Consider the following 21,206-nt stretch of genomic DNA (forward strand, 5'->3'; position numbering starts at 1 on the left):
CACATGTCCCTACACACACACACACACCCACAACAAGTCCCTACACACACATACACAACATGTCCCTACACACACACACACACATGTCCCTACACACACACACACACCCACAACAAGTCCCTACACACACATACACAACATGTCCCTACACACACACATACACACACGCACAACATGTCCCTACATACACACACACAAACACATACACAGGTCTCTACACACACACACACACACATACACATGTCCCTACACACACACAGACACACACAACATCACCCTACAGTACCCTCCCACACACACACACACACACACACACACAACATCACCTTACAGTACCCTCCCACACACACACACACAACATCACCCTAGAGTACACTCCCACATACACAACACGCCCCTAAACACACACACACATACACATCACCTTACAGTACCCTCCCACACACACACACACACATTCACACACAACATCACCCTACAGTACACTCCCACACACATACACACAACATCACCCTACAGTACACTCCCACACACACACATACACACAACATCACCCTACAGTACACTCCCACACACATACACACACAACATCACCTTACAGTACCCTCCCACACACACACACACATTCACACACAACATCACCCTACAGTACACTCCCACACACATACACACAACATCACCCTACAGTACACTCCCACACACACACATACACACAACATCACCCTACAGTACACTCCCACACACATACACACACAACATCACCCTACAGTACACTCCCACACACATACACAACATCACCCTACAGTACACTCCCACACACATACACACACAACATCACCCTACAGTACACTCCCACACACATACACACACAACATCACCCTACAGTACACTCCCACACACATACACAACATCACCTTACAGTACCCTCCCACACACACACACACAACATCACCCTAGAGTACACTCCCACATACACAACACGCCCCTAAACACACACACACATACACATCACCTTACAGTACCCTCCCACACACACACACACATTCACACACAACATCACCCTACAGTACACTCCCACACACACACACACAACATCACCCTACAGTACACTCCCACACACACACATACACACAACATCACCCTACAGTACACTCCCACACACATACACACACAACATCACCCTACAGTACACTCCCACACACATACACACACAACATCACCCTACAGTACACTCCCACACACATACACAACATCACCCTACAGTACCCTCCCACACACACACACACACACACACACACATATACACATCATCACCCTACACACACACACACACACACAACATCACCTTACAGTACCCTCCCACACACACACACACACACACACATACACAACATCACCTTACAGTACCCTCCCACACACACACACATACACAACATCACCCTACACACACACATGCACGACTTGTCCCTACACACACACATACATGACTTGTCCCTACACATACACACACACACAACATGTCCCTAAACATACACCAATATATGGGCCACCACGCCCCTACAGACACATATACGGCTTGTCCCTACACATACACACACACACACATACATGGGCCGACACGCCCCTACAAACAGAGAGGCACAGACACACAAACAGCATGTCCCTACACACACACAAGCACACACGCGGCTGTTACTGCTACTGAACTGACATCCTGAGTACTTGTGTTAGTTGAGTAACAGTCATTATCAGAACATGTTGCTTCCTGACTGCACCTTTCTCCACAAGAGGTAAACCACTATTCAGAACTTATTCTAAATCTGTCTCCTTTCTGTATAACATTGTTTAGTAGCCTATCAACTAAATAACACACATTTATGTGATTTACTGAAGGGTTGGGTGGTTCTCTGAATGCTTCCAAAGGGAATTCATAGCAGACAATTCAAATGAAATCACAATGTGTTTGTTAGTTAACTACAGGTGTAGAAACATTTTGAATTTTTTCTTACAGACCATTTACCAATTCAGTAAATCACTTAAGACAGTAAATATAGTAACTAATTGAATATATACAAAGGAATACACATAACAGAGGGTTTACAGAAGATACAGGGTCATTTAAGGTTGTGTAGCACATGACAGTTACAAACACAGTTTAAACTTAATTTTTGGAGTGTTTCTGTATCGTTAACATTTTTACTAACCTTTACTTTTACCCTAACCCGGGACGCAATCCTTAACCCATGTCCTAGAACAGTTCACTATATTTTGAGTCTCGAAAGTTTCTGTAGATGGTCTACAGATTATCTACCGACTATCAGTAACATTTAAATAACTATGTACTAACCTTAACCCTTATCGTAACTCTATTGTTAAACTTTACACTAAACCTTATTCTAAACCTAAGCATAACCTTAGCAAGATGTTGCTTATCAAATGACAGACTGATTAAAGTTTGTTGATCTACTTAACATCTACAGATGGAAAACGAGACAAAAAAAATCGAATTTGTAACCCAGACATTTGCTTATTGGTGACTGCGTGTGGAGTAGTCCTTCTAATGATTGAGAAATAGCAGAGCTGTTCTGTGATCTATAGTTGAGGTCTGGAATAATCTCCATGTCATTGTTCTGTCATCAATAGCAGAGGTCTGGAATAATCTCAATATCAATGTTTTGTCATTTATGGAAGAGGTCTGGAATAATCTCCATGTCATTTTTCTGTCATCAAAAGCAGAGGTCTGGAATAATCTCAATATCATTGTTCTGTTTTCTATAGTTGAGGTCTGGAATAATCTCCATGTCATTGTTCTGTCATCGATAGAAGAGGTCTGGAATAATCTCCACATTGTGGTTATGTTACCATTTCTTTGGTCTGTTGGGGGGTATTGTGTATGTCGTGGACCTCTAGCTAACGTCACAGTTTTGTTTTTTGGACGGAATCTGAATCAGCGTAACTCTTTCTAGAGACAATTTCTAGGTTGTGGAAAGCTAAAAATTGGTTAATTTTGGTGGATCCCGGAAACTGATTGGTTCATTTTGATTGATCCAAGAAAGCGATTGGTTAGTTTGGATTGATGCCAGAAGGCGATTGGTTAGTTTTGGTGGATCCCAGAGATATGTTTGGCGCGAACAAGTGTGGGTGAAGCAATATTTCTTGTGAAACTAGGATTGGTTAGAGATGATCCAATCACTGAGCGTCTGAAATAGGAGTCCGAGACTGAATATTGGTAGTGAACGATGGGGCAGTAAATATCAGGGTTCACGTCGTCAGGCAAGAGGACCTAGGGCAAACACAGGGGAGTGTGAGCGAAGAGCAACAGAGGAGGGAGGGACACAAAAAAGGAGGGGGGAGGTTGTAAAGCAGAGGGGTGTGAGAAGAGGGGCCCACTGATCTATTCATAATGGCCACCGTTTCAAAAGAACCCCAGCATGTCTGAATTCTCCTTCCCTCTCACCATCTCTTTCTCGCTCTCTCTCTTTCTGTCTCTCTCTTCCTCTCACTCTTTCTCCCTCTGTCTCTCTCTACATCTGTATCCCTCTCTCTCCACCTTTACTTCTCTCGCTTTTCAGAAATCCATCCCTCTCTTTGTCTGTGAATTTACTTAAATCAGGGTGACTGTAGTATGAGCTTGTTTAGTGTATTAACCACGGGCAAGGTTACACAGCCATGGTAACTTTTGACTATATAGCTTTGTTGTCATGGACTCTTTTAGCAGTATAACCTTGTTGTCATTGACAATTTGGTTCTATAGCTTTGTAGTTATACAGCTATAAAGCCATGTACATATGATGTCAATCATCTCTTCGCCAGCTCACCCGACTTTGGCCGTGGCGACTAACAGTGGGCCAGTCCAAATGTCAGAGCGTTTCACTAGCCAATGGGAGCCTCTTCCCCTGGCTTGAAATGGGTGGTGTTAAAGCCAACACAGGAGAATGAGTGCACCTATTACAACCCAATGTTGTTTTCACAAATCGTAAAGTTTTTACAAATAGCAGAAAAATATATGTAGAAAAATATATCACAGTATTAAAAAGGGGAAGAAGGAGTGAGAGAGAAAGAGCCGGTTGGAGGCAAGACTACAACACTAGAATTCATTCTCAAGTCAGCCATGACCCAAATCTTGAAGCTCCAAGTCAAGCCTCAAGTTATTTGGGTTCCTATCAAGTCCTAAAGCCCTAAAATGTGTGACTTTGGTCAGTCCTGAGTCCAACTAATTTGACTTGATTCACAGTGCAGCTATAAAGCTATGTTGTTATGCTATGTAGCCGTAAAGCTAATATCCCAGTTAACTACAGGTCCAAGACTATCCTGAATGGGACTGAGAGAGGAAACAGAATGAGCAGGCAGATAGGAAGGAGAGGAGAAAGATAGGGAGAGACAGACATGTGGGGGAGGGGGGTGTGGAGCCGTTCTGGCTACTTTCTTCAAAGCATGGCTGCTTTTTCTACTAATTGATTTTATAGGTCAATTACTTATACGCTTGAATCTGCATTTAGCAGGGGGCAGCTCTGCTACACACACACACACACACACACAACAACAACATTCAAACAGATTCACACTACCCAGAGCTCTGATGGCCCAGCCATTGGTGTGTAGAAAGCACAGAGGGAGGGGGAGGGATGGGGGAGGGAAGAGGGAGGAGTGCTCGGCAGCAGAGAGGTGAAGTCCTCTTTTGGATTAGTGGAAGCTTCTTGGGCCAATCTGCATGTGAATGGCTGTGAGCTGCTTTAGCCATCACCCCCGCTCTCTCTCACACACACACACACACAGAGAGAAAGAGAGCAAGGTAGAGCAACCCAGAGGGAGGGCAAGAAGGGAAGAGAGTCAGTCTGAGAAGTAGAGGGAAATAGACAGACACAGAGAACAGAGAGAGGAATTAGATGCCTCGGCTCCAACGCTTCCCATCACCTCCCCAGTTCAGGAGAGACACTGAGTGGAACCACATAGCAAGAAAGAAGCAGTAGAGGACCAGGTCGCTTGTCTGTCACAGGAGAGCTGCCATCTGTGGGTCTTTCAGTCCAGCAGCTGTTTGATCAAAGACCGTAACTTTGCTAAAGAGGGAATCAGACTGGATTTTGTGAATGAGAGAAGGTAGGTTGGAATGTTTTCTACTCCACCTTCACGGCCTCTTTGGGCCGATCTCAATATCTCTTCTAACAATGAGGCCTGAGAGGATCGGTCCACTTGGGTGACTGAGAAGAGAGTACAGGGCAACATCTTGGACTGGGCCGCTACAATGAGTGTTGTTTGGGATGTCGTGGAAAGTGAGAGGGAAGAAAAAATAGTTTTTCTTCATGTGCAGGGCAATGGGCCTTGTCGTGATCTTTGTCAGGATGCTGATCATCTTTGTTGTAGATAGCAGCAGGTTTCTGTTGTGAGTTTGTTGCCAAGTGTTAGCGATTGTGGCCATGTGAAGTGAGGCAGCACATTTTGTTCAACCTTACTTCTCTTTCAGATGTAAAGTGAGGCACCATGTTGGCCGAGGTTTTGTTGTGCTTCCCTCTGCTACTGTGGAGTTAACTTTTGTTCAACACTTGTCTGTGTGTGTGGGTGTCTCCGTGTGTCTGTGTGTATGTCTGTGTGTGTGTCTGTGTGTGTGTGTGTGGGGGGGGGGGTTATGTGTGTGTGTCTCTGTGTATGTCTGTGTGTGTGTCTGTGTGGGGGGGGGGGGTTATGTGTGTGTGTCTCTGTGTATGTCTGTGTGTGTGTCTGTGTGGGGGGGGGGGTTATGTGTGTGTGTCTCTGTGTATGTCTGTGTGTGTGTGCGGGGAGGGTTGTGGGTGTAAGGCCGGAGATGTGTTATCACCAAACCAATCTTTATGCAAAGCATGCTGAACACAGAAATGGGTTAATACTATGTTAATATTGTGTTGATACGGTAGTAATACTGTCTTACTACTGTGTTACTACTATGTTGATACTGTGGTAATACTTTGTTACTACGGTGTTAATACTTTAGTAATACTGTGTTACTACTGTGTTGATACTGTGTTACCGTTGTGTATATACTGTGTTGATCATGTGCTACTAATGTGCTTATACTGTGTTAATCATGCAACCCTGTAGAATTATATTAAATCACACACACATTAAAATCATGCTAACTAAACATTGACTTAATGTTAGCTAACCTAACTATGCTATGCTAACTGTAGATAGTCATGTTTTGAGAGAACTGTAGATAATGGTTCAGCGTTTGTCCATCTTGTTCCTTCAGCTAACACTAATTACACACACCCCTATTTCTTGCCGCAAAGTTCCTTTTTTTTCTTCCTTTTTTTACATTTAGCTGTCAGAGATTTGTAAGTAATTTTCACAAAACCAACTTTAAGACCAACAGAATGGCAGCTGTAGAATGGATCAAAGTGGGTGAAAAGTTGCTGACTGTCTGGATGAGGGTGTATGTTAAATGATAAATTGTCTATCTCACTAATCGTCAATAACACTGAGTAGATAGCCAATCATGCTCACAAGAGGCGAGGGTACTGGCCTTCTAGGCAGAGTTGCAAATGATGAGATGGGCAAAAGAACAGAAGACAGAGGAAGAACTCTACCTAGAAGGCCAACATCCCGGAGTTGCCTCTTCACTGTTTATGTTGAGACTGGTGTTTTGTGGGTACTATTTAATTAAGCTGCCATTTGAGGGCCTGTGTGGAGTCTATTTCTTAAACTAGACACTCTAATGTATTTATCCTCTTGCTCAGTTGTGCACCAGGGCCTCCCACTCCCCTTTCTATTCTGTTTGGAGCAAGTTTGTTCTGTTCTGTGAAGGGAGTTGTGGAACAACCCAGGGGCAGACATGGACAAGGTCTTGCCTCGGTGCGACGCGTTTAATCAGGTATAGACTAGAGAAGGTTGGGGAGGTTTTGGTACACAGAGCGGGAGTAACGTAGTGCAGGCGAGTAGCAGGTTCTAGGTCAGGGGCAGGCAGTAGGTTGGTGATCGGTGTTTCGGAGGATCTGGCCCGGCAGACGGCAGGCTAGAACATAGTTGGACACGGGAAGGTGAGCAGAGACAGACAAGGGAACTCTAGGGATGATGACACGGGAACGTTTGGCAAAGGTACACCAGACGAACTGGCACAGAACAAACAGAGGACCTGGGTTAAATACACTGAGGATAATCAAGAGAACCAGGAACACCTGGGAGTGAGGCAGACGAGAACAGACAGGTGACAGGGCGTGATAAGTAGTACACAATGAATAGCTTTCATTTCTCAGAGCAAGAATAGGCTGACACGTTTTAGAAGAAAATGATTTGTTTCTGTCCATCTTGAGCCTGTAATTGAACCCACAAATGCTTAAGATGCTGAACTAGTCTAAAGAAGGAACGTTTTATTGCTTCTTTAGTCTGTACAACAGTTTTCCGCTGTCCTAACATAATTGCAAAAAGGTTTTCTAATGACCAATGATAAGCGTGGATTAGCAAACACAACATGCCATTGGAACACAGGAGTGATGGTTAAGATAATGCATCTCCGAACACCTATGTAGATATTCCATTGAACATCAGCAGTTTCCAGCTACAATAGTCATTCACAATATTTACAATGCTCAAACTGTATTTCCCATTGATTTGATACTATCTGAATGGAATTTTGAGTGTTTTGTCACTGAAGTACTTTGAGTGGAGTTAAATTATTTTTGGTAACAGATTTCCAAAAACGACAGTTAGCTTAACTGGCAAAGTTTTCAGGGTTAGAATAGAATGTTTCTCAATACCTCTGCAATAATGCTGCCATTTTAATGGATCATCCTGACTCTTGGACAATGTCTGAGGAAGTTACAGAGGCATCCCCAAGACACACTGACCTCGTTCAGAACAGTCCAAATATGTTCAGTGGTTACACGCCACAGACTGCAGGGTTAAAGGTCACATGGGATTAGCCGGTACCTTAGATACTATAACTAGGAAATAAGCTGAGAGGTAGTGGGCATTGCTAGAATGTGATGGCTAAAAGCTGATATTAGTGTCCAAATACAACCCAAGAAGCCTTTTTTCTTACTTAGCCAGTACCGTACACACTGCATGATCATCAGGGAAGAGACCTTAACCATCACACACCACACAGCATGAAGAGACCCTTACCATCACACACCACACATCAGGAAGAGACCTTAACCATCACACACCACACAGCATGAAGAGACCCTTACCATCACACACCACACATCAGGAAGAGACCCTTACCATCACACACCACACATCAGGAAGAGAGCTTAACCATCACACACCACACAGCATGAAGAGACCCTTACCATCACACACCACACATCAGGAAGAGACCCTTACCATCACACACCACACATCAGGAAGAGACCCTTACCATCACACACCACACATCAGGAAGAGACCCTTACCATCACACACCACACAGCATGAAGAGACCCTTACCATCACACACCACACATCAGGAAGAGACCCTTACCATCACACACCACACATCAGGAAGAGAGCTTAACCATCACACACCACACATCAGGAAGAGACCCTTACCATCACACACCACACATCAGGAAGAGACCCTTACCATCACACACCACACATCAGGAAGAGACCTTGACCATCACACACCACACATCAGGAAGAGACCCTTACCATCACACACCACACATCAGGAAGAGACCTTGACCATCACACACCACACATCAGGAAGAGACCTTAACCATCACACACCACACATCAGGAATAGACCTTGACCATCACACACCACACATCAGGAAGAGACCCTTACCATCACACACCACACACCAGGAAGAGACCCTTACCATCACACACCACACATCAGGAAGAGACCTTAACCATCACACACCACACATCAGGAAGAGACCCTTACCATCACACACCACACATCAGGAAGAGACCTTAACCATCACACACCACACATCAGGAAGAGAACTTAACCATCACACACCACACAGCATGAAGAGAGCTTAACCATCACACACCACACATCAGGAAGAGAGCTTAACCATCACACACCACACATCAGGAAGAGACCCTTACCATCACACACCACACAGCATGAAGAGACCCTTACCATCACACACCACACAGCATGAAGAGAGCCTTACCATCACACACCACACATCAGGAAGAGACCCTTACCATCACACACCACACATCAGGAAGAGACCCTTACCATCACACACCACACAGCATTAAGAGACCTTAACCATCACACACACACAGCATTAAGAGAGCTTAACCATCACACACCACACAGCAGGAAGAGAGCTTAACCATCACACACCACACAGCAGGAAGAGACCTTAACCATCACACACCACACAGCATTAAGAGACCTTAACCATCACAAACACACAGCATTAAGAGAGCTTAACCATCACACACCACACAGCAGGAAGAGAGCTTAACCATCACACACCACACATCAGGAAGAGACCTTAACCATCACACACCACACAGCAGGAAGAGACCTTAACCATCACACACCACACAGCATTAAGAGACCTTAACCATCACAAACACACAGCATTAAGAGAGCTTAACCATCACACACCACACATCAGGAAGAGAGCTTAACCATCACACACCACACAGCATTAAGAGACCTTAACCATCACACACACACAGCATTAAGAGACCTTAACCATCACACACACACAGCATTAAGAGACCTTAACCATCACACACACACAGCATTAAGAGAGCTTAACCATCACACACCACACAGCAGGAAGAGAGCTTAACCATCACACACCACACAGCAGATGGACAGTGGGGCCTGGAGTGACCTCTTTGGGTAGTGTTGATATCATATTACCTTCCACGAAGAACTTGAAGCTTTGAACTTTTTTATTTTGACTAGTCTAGTGAAGGGATTTTTGGACCAGCTCAGAGGTAACATTCGTTTGTTTATTAAAGAGTTTTTGACACTAGAAGCGCCAAAAAGGGCCAATTTGACACAGAGGAACCTAAATAAATTCTGATGCAATCGATCAACTTACCGGAATCTCTTTTTTGGAATGCTCCTAGATATGCATGCTTTATATGCACGCTTTTTATGTAAAAATAACTTCTGGAAAGGTGAATTTAAAGCTTATTTTGCCTGAATTTCTGCCAGATGCGCTATCTACCAATTCTATTCTAAAGCCCCCCTAAAATAGACCTAATGACGTCCCTGCTATCAGGCAGTTATGTAATAATTGCGAGAGCCCTATACATTGTAGCCTGTTATGCTGACCTCGCAAAGATTGTGAAGAGTTCATTCTGCTGACTAATTTAAATTAAAAAACATTTGTTGGATCATAGCGTTTGTGTTTTATTGCTGTTTAAAGGTAGGCTTTTATATGGCTATCTGAATATTGTCGTTTCCAACCATATTTCCTAATTAGATAATGCCCATTAAAATGTATGGATATTAATAAATGTTGTCCCATTGCATATTAAATGCTGAAACACGTTTTCATGGCAACATATAGGTTACACAAAATGAGGCTGTTCAATATGCTTTTATTCAATTTATTTATATATTTGGCACATTTCCCACCAGGCATTTTGGCTGTTGTTCTTTTCATCTGCCAGACAACCAGACCTATACGTGATAGCAGCTGAAAGCTGGCATTTGCTGGCTAACGTAAACCCTGGCCTGGATAGTGTACGTTGGCACCATTGCGTTTGGCACTTCACCCCAGCTGCTGTTTGGAATTATTTTTGTAGGTCACTTGATGTCATCCTATGGTTGTTGAGTGACATTTGAATGAGTTGATGTCACCTCGGTCAGTGGACAGTCATTTTCGCCCTCTGCCAGTCTGTAGCTTTGTTGTCCCCAATGTCTGTTGCTTTTTTATTCAGATTACCTTTGAGGTACTACTTGCACTGTTTTTGCCATCCAGCTGGTCCTATTGCAAGAGGATAGTGATGACCTCAGCAGTGGTTTTTATACTTTTCCTTTTTAAATTAGATTTGGTTCAGGTAATCACCTGATCATTACCTGATTAAGTAAAATGACGTGTGCCTGTGTTGGAATTTAACAGACACTGGAATGGAATGGCTGCCATACATGTAGAGATGCTGATTTAAGAAAAATAGGAGTAGCCTCTTAATTTTTTCCAGAGCTGTCTATGCATTTGCAAGGCTATTATTCGCTATGAGTATCAGAGTATCATAACTTACGAGGAGAGCTCAGAAATAACAGTGATATTCCAGTCATAGACCATTCATGGACACTGAGCTGTGCTTCCTGCCTCTGGAAGACCTGCTGTTGTCCCTCGTTAATAATAATAATAATACATTTTATTTGGCGGATACCTTTCTGAACACTCAAGGACATCTTATATGGTAAAGACAGTATTTACACATACAGGAAAAAAGACTACAACCTGGTATTGGTTGTAGTACAGTGGGGTGTAACAGAAATGTAAAATGAAATTACAGGTTAAAAGAACTTATTTCTTTTAAGAACTAACTCTGTCAGCATGTCGAATGTGTGGCAGGAGCACGTTCCAGAGCCTATGTGCTGAGCAGGTAAAAGCCCAAGCACCCAGAGTTGATAGGCAGAAAGGGGGGGTGACAAGAAGACCAGCAGAGGCAGATCGGAGGGAGCGAGAGGGGACACAGCCAGGCAGGAGGTCAGGGAGGTCAGCAGAGGCAGATCGGAGGGAGCGAGAGGGGACACAGCCAGGCAGGAGGTCAGGGAGGTCAGCAGAGGCATGGTGGAGGGAGCGAGAGGGGACACAGCCAGGCAGGAGGTCAGGGAGGTCAGCAGAGGCATGGCGGAGGGAGCGAGAGGGGACACAGCCAGGCAGGAGGTCAGGGAGGTCAGCAGAGGCATGGCGGAGGGAGCGAGAGGGGACACAGCCAGGCAGGAGGTCAGGGAGGTCAGCAGAGGCAGGGCGGAGGGAGCGAGAGGGGACACAGCCAGGCAGGAGGTCAGGGAGGTCAGCAGAGGCATGGCGGAGGGAGCGAGAGGGGACACAGCCAGGCAGGAGGTCAGGGAGGTCAGCAGAGGCATGGCGGAGGGAGCGAGAGGGGACACAGCCAGGCAGGAGGTCAGGGAGGTCAGCAGAGGCATGGCGGAGGGAGCGAGAGGGGACACAGCCAGGCAGGAGGTCAGAGAGGTCAGCAGAGGCAGACTGGAGGGAGCGAGAGGGGACACAGCCAGGCAGGAGGTCAGAGAGGTAAGTAGGTGCAAGATTATGGAGGTCTTTGTAGGTGAGGAGGGTCGTAAATTCAGTTCAATAGAGCACAGGAAGACAGTGAAGACAGATAAGAATGGGTGTTCAGAAGGGGTGTGACGAGGGCATGTATGAGTGTTTCAGTAATCGAGTCGAGATGTGACGAGGGCATGTATGAGTGTTTCAGTAATCGAGTCGAGATGTGACGAGGGCATGTATGAGTGTTTCAGTAATCGAGTCGAGATGTGACGAGGGCATGTATGAGTGTTTCAGTAATCGAGTAGAGATGTGACGAGGGCATGTATGAGTGTTTCAGTAATCGAGCTGAGATGTGACGAGGGCATGTATGAGTGTTTCAGTAATCGAGTCGAGATGTGACGAGGGCATGTATGAGTGTTTCAGTAATCGAGCTGAGATGTGACAAGGGCATGTATGAGTGTTTCAGTAATCGAGCTGAGATGTGACGAGGGCATGTATGAGTGTTTCAGTAATCGAGCTGAGATGTGACGAGGGCATGTATGAGTGTTTCAGTAATCGAGCTGAGATGTGACGAGGGCATGTATGAGTGTTTCAGTAATCGAGCTGAGATGTGACGAGGGCATGTATGAGTGTTTCAGTAATCAAGCTGAGATGTAACGAGGGCATGTATTAGTGTTTCAGTAATCGAGCTGAGATGTGACGAGGGCATGTATGAGTGTTTCAGTGCTGGCGTGTGACAGAGAAGGTCTGAGCCTGGAGATGTAGCGGAGGTGAAAAAAAGATGTCTGGGTAATTGTTTTTATGTGTGATTTAAATGAAAGGGAACTATCCAGAGTGACACCGAGGCTTTTCACTTGAGCTGACAAAGGGACTGGGAAATGGTGATGTTGAGGTTGTCGTGTTTAGAGAGGGTGAATTTGAAGCCAATGAGCATGACCTCTGTCTTATTGCTGTTGAGTTTTAAATATCGTTGACCACATCCATCCTCTTTCCGACCAAACCATGTGCTTCCCTCTTGACTCTCACTAGCTGGCTATCCAGAACTACACTATCATAGTGATTTCATCTATAATTTTTTTCTTTTGTTTTCATCCTCTATTCATATACTCTAAAATGGCATAAAGGCCTTCATTTCTGTTTTCTCTTTCACTCTTTTTACTCTTTTTCTCTGTCTCTTTCTCTTTGCTGTCTGTCCCCCTCATCACTTCGGCTCTTCTGTTTGCCTTTCTCATGCATCTCGGAGTTGTGTATGTATGTGTGTGTATTTGTGTGTATGTGTGTGTCCACAATGTGTCTATTGCACTGAGGCAGGGCTTCATTAGGTCTGTTTCCTGCTATGACCGTTACTCTACATCTCTGTTTGTTGGTACTTTCCTTTATTGCTGAAACAACAATGGAGTTAGACGAGTGAGTGTTTGATGGTCTCTATGTCTGGCATGTTTTATCTCTGCAGTACTTGAATAGATATGAGTATAAACTGTGTAATGTTACTATACAACACTGTTAAAGATATGAGTATAGGATGTATAATGTTACTACACGACACTGTTAAAGACATGAGTATAGGATGTGTAATGTTACTACACAACACTGTTAAAGATATGATTATAGGATGTGTAATGTTACTACACAACACTGTTAAAGACATGAGTATAGGATGTGTAATGTTACTACACAACACTGTTAAAGACATGAGTATAGGATGTGTAATGTTACTACACAACACTGTTAAAGACATGAGTATAGGATGTATAATGTTACTACACAACACTGTTAAAGACATGAGTATAGGGTGTGTAATGTTACTACACAACACTGTTAAAGATATGATTATAAGATGTGTAATGTTACTACACAACACTGTAGAGTTTTGTAACATCAGTACTAGTTGATACTGAGCCATCAACACAAAGAAGATAAAACCTAAAGTGTGCTGCAAAATGAAGACACATCTTGAGAGTATTTGAAGGGTTACGTGGTGTTTTTAATGCTGTCTAGTTTAGAATGAGCTAAAATATTAACTTCCTAATGTTTTAAACATTAATTCATGTGTGCAATCATTTTGCCAATTTAACTTGTGGCTTATCTCTATAAATACACCAGTACAGCTGGTATCAAGAATATCTCTCTAAACTCACCAGGACATCTGATGTCTGGTATCTATCGTGCTTCACTTTCTTCCTTTTCACCCTCCAACTGCCCTTCCTGTCTTTCATTATGTCTCTCGTTCTCTCCTCTCCTACTATATTCATCCATGTCTCTCGTTCTCTCCTCTCCTACTATATTCATCCCTGTCTCTCGTTCTCTCCTCTCCTACTATATTCATCCCTGTCTCTCGTTCTCTCCTCTCCTACTATATTCATCCCTGTCTCTCGTTCTCTCTCCTCTCCTACTATATTCATCCCTGTCTCTCGTTCTCTCTCTTTCTCCATTCTTCTCTGGGACTGTCCTGACTGGACTGTGTAGCTGTGAAGATTAGTTCCATTCTGGTGGCTACAGGGTTGGGTTGGATATTTATAGTTGATTAAATCAGAAGGACTAACCATTGCCAATGGCTACTGCTCTCTCTCTCTCTCTCTCTCTCTCTCTCTCTCTCTCTCTCTCTCGATCTGTCTTTCTCTCTTTTTCATACTTTCGGTGTCAGTCTTTGAGTCAGTCTCTGTGTGTGTGTGTGTGTGTGTGTGTTTGTTTGTGTGTGTGTATTTTTGTGTTTGAGAGTGTGTGTGTTTTGTCATTTTGAAATGTTCCAGGTCAGGCAGGTGTATCACAGCCTATCGATTGATTAATATCCAGCTGGTGGTTGCATACAACACAAAACAGGTACAAGTTTGTACAAACAACACACAACAGGCACAGGTCTGTACAAACAACACAAAACAGGCACAGGTCTGTACGTACAACACAAAACAAGTACAAGTTTGGACATACAACACAACACAATCCTCAATGGAGTCTAGCGACTGCTGAAACGTGTAATGTTGTGGCGTAGTGGTTAAAGACAGTGCCTCTCATGTGGAAGACCTGAGTTTGAATCTATTGAGAGCAACGACATTTATTAATTATTTCTGATAGATTCCACGATTCTCTCGTCTTTTCACTTGATGAAAAAGTTAGTTATCGTCACCTTTACTGATAGTTATTGTATAAATGTCATTCATGAATGAAAGAAAAAAGTATGTTGTTTTGCCATGAAAGAAAAAAGTAAGTTCTCAAGCCATGATATGGAATAGCTTTGGCAGACTAGCAATAGCAATTGCTAAATTTTTATGACTATTCCAGTAAGTTAGTAGATACTGGTAAAGCTTTTTACTGGCTAATACGCTATTTAAATGGCCAGTGGCAAATGCAATACATATCTGCTATTTGTGGTGGAGGTAAACTTAGTAAGAAACCTTAGTCAGTTCAACTGTATCAATGTAATTCATGAATGGCCAATGAACCATTAATTAGGCCAGTGGCAAAAGGATAGAGGATAGAGACACCCAGCAAATGTACAGCTCCGTGGTGTAGTGGTTAACGTGTGGGAGACCCGGGTTCCAATCTCCAGATGGCCAAACTTTCTATTGCGGGTTGGCTTAACTAGGCTTGCCGGGTTTCTTGTTAACTGGAAGTTTTGGTTTCAACAAAGACTGGGAAATTAGTATTATTTATTATTATTATTAAACCTTTATTTCAACAAGGAACACAGACTGAAACCACTGTCTATTTTACAGCTGGGCCCTGCTTACAAATGCAGATTAGGTTCAATGATTAAAACCAAATAGAAAAACCACAGAACAGACAAAATAAGATCATCACAGATTGCAGAAGGCAAAATCCAATGCTTTAAACACAGGTGTTATTCCCTTAGAGGCCTCAGGTTTTAGTGGATATTGGGCCTGGCAAGGACTGTGGGTCCCTTAGGTGCAACCCCTGGGATGGGGTCTTTGCTGAAATCAGTATTGATATTACAACCATTAATATAAACAAATGCAGCACCCTTGTCTTCACGCAATGGAAACAGGACAAGGAGCAATATACAGTTAGCATCAATGACACCGTGCAGTCTTTTGTAATAGTTGTGTATGAGGTGAGTTTTTCTTTGTATCCCGAACATTTCTTCTGGCAGTTTTGGGTGAAATCTTTCTTGGTCTACCTGACCTTGGCTTGGTGTCAAGAGATCCCTGAAGTTTCCACTTCTTAATAAGTGATTGAACAGTAATGACTGGCATTTTCAAGGCTTTGGATATATTTTTATTTCCTTTTCCATCTTTATAAAGATCCATTACCTGTTTCCGCAGGTATTTTGATCAGGTCAAGGTCAGCCGTATTTTCAAAATGAATGCCAAAATGTCACATTTTCTGCCAGGGTATTTGTCAAGTGTAGCAAATAACATGTGTCATTCTGAACAATGAAATTCTAGTGACATGAGAGAGTGAGAGTGCGTCTTGTGACATGGGAGAGTGAGAGTGTGTCTTGTGACATGAGAGAGTGAGAGTGCATTTTGTGACATGAGAGAGTGAGATTGTGTCTTGTGACATGTGAGAGTGAGTTTTGTGACGTGAGAGAGTGAGAGTGCGTCTTGTGACAGGAGAGAGTGAGAGTGCGTCTTGTGACATTTGAGAGTGAGTTTTGTGACATGAGAGAGTGAGAGTGCGTCTTGTGACAGGAGAGAGTGAGACTTTTTGCAGACATGCAGAACTTCTTGAGTCTCTTCAGGAAGTATAGTTGTTTTGGGCAGTTTTCTCTGCTGGGTTTGCTTACCTGGACCAGGTGAGGTCATCTTTAACACATGGAGGAACTTAGAGTAGGGGAGTCTCTCTACTTCAGATTGGAAACATTGGATTTAAGAAACTAAATATTGTGCAAAAAGATGTAATACTACATGTACATGTAATACTCTGGAGGTTTACATAAAAGAGCATGTCTGACATACCGTTCTGGAGGTTTACATAAAAGAGTATGTCTGACATACCGCTCTGGAGGTTTACATAAAAGAGCATGTCTGACATACCGCTCTGGAGGTTTACATAAAAGAGCATGTCTGACATACTGCTCTGGAGGTTTACATAAAAGAGCATGCCTGACATACCGCTCTGGAGGTTTACATAAAAGAGCATGTCTGACATACCGCTCTGGAGGTTTACATAAAAGAGTATGTCTGACATACCGCTCTGGAGGTTTACATAAAAGAGCATGTCTGACATACCGCTCTGGAGGTTTACATACAAGAGCATGTCTGACATACCGCTCTGGAGGTTTACATACAAGAGCATGTCTGACATACCGCTCTGGAGGTTTACATACAAGAGCATGTCTGACATACCGCTCTGGAGGATTATGTGCATCATATACACATTTTTGAAATACTTACACAATTTCTCCCACAAATATGCTCACAAATCATACATACACACACACCACCCTCATTCTAAACCTTCAATAACCTAAATGTAACTTTAGCCCTAATGCTAACCCTAAACATAACCTAGCCCTAACTGTAAACATAAACTTAACTTAGCTCTGATTCTATATCTAAACCAGCCCTAAATCTTACTATGTATTTCACCTATTATGCCTAAACCTAAATTCCAACAATAATCCTAATTGAGGGTTTTACCATACAACTCAATCTCTTAACCTAACATCTGAAGCTCCAATCATAGAACTGGTGTTATGAAAGTAACTATCACTTACAAGAGCGAACTTACGTGGTGGTTTGGCAAACAGGCGTAGGTCCATTTTAAGGCTACGTGTATTGTTAAACCATCGTAGGATCTACGTTATCGGGAAACCGGACGCTGGTCTCTTCTGGCATGACCAAGTCTATGGGCTTGTTTACGTTACGGGTGGGAGAATAAAATGCTTGATAGACTTGTCTTAGTTTGCAAAATTACTTCTGTTGCGTTTCAATGTACACCAACATGTTTGAAACATACTGCGTTTCAAACATTCAGAATTGTGACCATCCATTGTGAAAACCTAGCGATATGCATGCACACAGCACAGAAACATGATTCGGTTCCAACACAATTGCCTTCACACTTGCAAATCTCTTAGAGGACTCTTTCGAAAATGTGGAAGTGGTGGAAAGGTGGAGTTTGGAGAAATCGATATCTGCAAGATTTACACAACAAAGTCATTTAGTGCCTTGAGTCTAAGATACGACTCAGAAAAGCGTAATGTAAGAAAGCCTTCTTTTGTTTAATTATCCTCAAAGTACACCGTGTGAAATCATTTTAACATTATTACTATAAGGCAAAGGAGTTTGCATGTTTAGTTAACCATCTCCAATATTACTAGTTGCTGTCTGCTTTATTCCTGCAATATCGGGATACCTTCCCAGGCATTTTGGGTGGCTCATTGGGCTGAATATTTTAGCTGAACCTGAAAAGCATGTGAAATACAGTCATTATATAGTTTCTTTAAAAAAACTGCACTATACATTTTAGATTGAAAATGTTTTTTTGCAGCTTACCCAACATGTGGGAGGTACTTTAGGAAGCATGCTGGGAAATCTCATCAGATTACCTCAACAAAATTACAACTAGAAGGTCTGTATTTGCTGCAAATGGAGGATTCTTTGACGAAAGCAAAATTTGAAGGGCACAATTATTATTTCTAGCCTATGGGCTAGACAGTATTTGTACACCCTTTCTGAAACATAGTAGCCTGAACAGGCCATTTTCAAAGTGTTTAAATTGGTGATGAGGCCAGGCTTTTATAAATAAATATTATATCATGTCTGTGAGTTGTAATTTGGGAAATGTTTTCTGTAGCTGAATCACAGAACCCTTTTCACTTTTCCACTAAAAGTGGAAAACAAAGGAACATAATTTGCAATACGGTTGCAATCCGACATTATAATCAAATATTTATATACATGAAGACAAACCAAATTGGAGCAATTTACATCTCCAGGACAAACTCAAAGGCAAATAAAGAATTATAGTTTAGACTGATTACTAAATTAGAGACATGGGCAGATTATAGCCTGTCTTTTTTAAGATAAATTGGGCATTATACATTTATGTGGAAAAATGTAAAGTAACGATCTTTCAGAAAAAGGTCCATATGTCAGGGAAGTACGTTTCACTATTGGAGAAGCAACCCTGAAATACTCTACCAGTTCTACTTACCTTGGTCTGACTTTACGTTCCTCTGGGTGTCCTGACACTGTCATATAGTCTCAGATGAAGCGGGCAGATCATGTTTTGATTCAGAGATATGAACCCAGAGATGAACCTGTTAAGCCATCTGGTTTTGGGGTTCTGTTCAAAAACAGCAACGGACCCTACAGAGCCCCGGGAGAGTAACACAAACCCAACAGAAACAAAAACAGGACTATTTGACACACTATTTTCGATCGAAACAGCCAGATGAGTCAGCATGATCTTGACTCAATGAGAATGGTCTTTACTATGTACAGACTCAGTGATCATGGTCTTGACTGTGTACAGACTCAGTGATCATGGTCTTGACTGTGTACAGACTCAGTGATCATGGTCTTGACTGTGTACAGACTCTGTGATCATGGTCTTGACTGTGTACAGACTCAGTGATCATGGTCTTGACTGTGTACAGACTCAGTGATCATGGTCTTGACTATGTACAGACTCAGTGATCATGGTCTTGACTGTGTACAGACTCAGTGATCATGGTCTTGACTATGTAAGACTCAGTGATCATGGTCTTGACTATATACAGACTCAGTGATCATGGTCTTGACTATGTACAGACTCAGTGATCATGGTCTTGACTATGTACAGACTCAGTGATCATGGTCTTGTCTATGTACAGACTCAGTTATCATGGCCTTGACTATGTACAGACCAAGGTTATTATAGTTTTGCATTTTTTATTAGTTTTTATTTTTATTTCATTTTGACTTTTTGTTTTCAAATTCAGTTTAGTTTTAATTAGTTTTTAAAGTGGGTTTGCTAGTTTAATTTATTTTTTATTTTTTGAAAATGCTTAGTTTTAGTTTAGTTTTTATTAGTTTTAGTGTTAGTTTTAGTCTTTTTTTTGTAATATGGGCTATTTGTCAGGGGCAAGATTCAAAAAGTTCAGACAAAGTATTGAGTAATAATGACTCAACAAAAAATTTATAAAATTTTAGAAAATATTTATTCAACAATAAAACCAGTACATACAATGTACATATGGGCCCAAATATGTCAACAGTCTACACTCCGCAATAAATTCAAAATGTGGAAGTGACGTGCGCCAAGAAAAAAAACTAAATAGCCAACAGACTAAAGAAGACAGACATGATGAACCGCAAATACCACAGCTGTACAGTTTTCACTCCCTATTCTAAATTTATACAATAGCCTTCTGCCTACTCATCTGGATTGAAGCAGCAAACATTCAGTGTAAAAGTAAAAATGACATAACATTATTTAATATTTGAATCACAGCTTATAATGTTTTGACATCGACAACCCAAGTGCATTTTACCTCAAACTTGCGACTAGTTAACTTTCTAAAGAAGGCGCAATCGCTTCTCGGGTAGACATTAACACACTGACAAAATTATATTCAGAATTAAAAATATTCACGAGATACCAAGCGAACTTGCTTCAACATCGAACACTCATTCTCATGGAGACGCGGTGTGCACTGAGGGGTGTGTGTGTGTGTGTGTGTGTGACAGAGAGACGGAGGGAGAGCAGGGAAAGGAAACACAGCTGAGCGAATACTCTGCGTGTTTTAAATAGCGTTAAAAAAGGAAAGACATTGACAAAGACGACAACTAAGAACATTTACTTTATTATTTTATTTTAGTTAGTTTCGTCAACCACACATTACAGTTTTAGTTAGTTATCGTTTTTTTGTAATGCCTCGTTTTTATTTTTATTTCAGTTAACGACAATGTTTTTACCCACCTAGTTTTCGTTTTTTCGTTCGTTTTCGTTAACGATTATAACCTTGGTACAGACTCCTTGGTACAGTGATCATGGTCTTGACTATATACAGACTCAGTGATCATGGTCTTGACTATTGTACAGACTCAGTGATCATGGTCTTGACTATGTACAGACTCTGTGATCATGGTCTTGACTGTGTACAGACTCAGTGATCATGGTCTTGACTGTGTA

At 42.3% G+C, this 21,206-nt stretch overlaps 1 protein-coding gene across 3 annotated transcripts in view; it reads left to right on the plus strand.

Moving 5' to 3' along the window:
- The window catches only part of sept12 (septin 12), a 108,046-nt gene that overhangs the window by 59,326 nt on the left and 27,514 nt on the right, over nt 1-21,206 (plus strand). Inside the window, exon 1 of one of the 3 annotated variants that reach the window (XM_034295073.1) lies at nt 1,686-1,790. The exons of 1 other annotated variant lie outside the window; for it this stretch is intronic. Coding sequence is in view for 1 of the 2 variants with exons in the window: in XM_034295072.1 (XP_034150963.1) it covers nt 5,088-5,097 (10 nt within the window). In the remaining variant the exon portion in view is untranslated. Of the gene's footprint in view, nt 1-1,685; nt 1,791-4,749; nt 5,098-21,206 lie in introns of those variants that run through there. One more of the 3 variants, XM_034295072.1, reaches the window with a different exon arrangement.

The sequence above is a fragment of the Esox lucius genome, chromosome 11, assembly GCF_011004845.1.
Source record: "Esox lucius isolate fEsoLuc1 chromosome 11, fEsoLuc1.pri, whole genome shotgun sequence".
Lineage (NCBI taxonomy): Eukaryota > Metazoa > Chordata > Actinopteri > Esociformes > Esocidae > Esox > Esox lucius.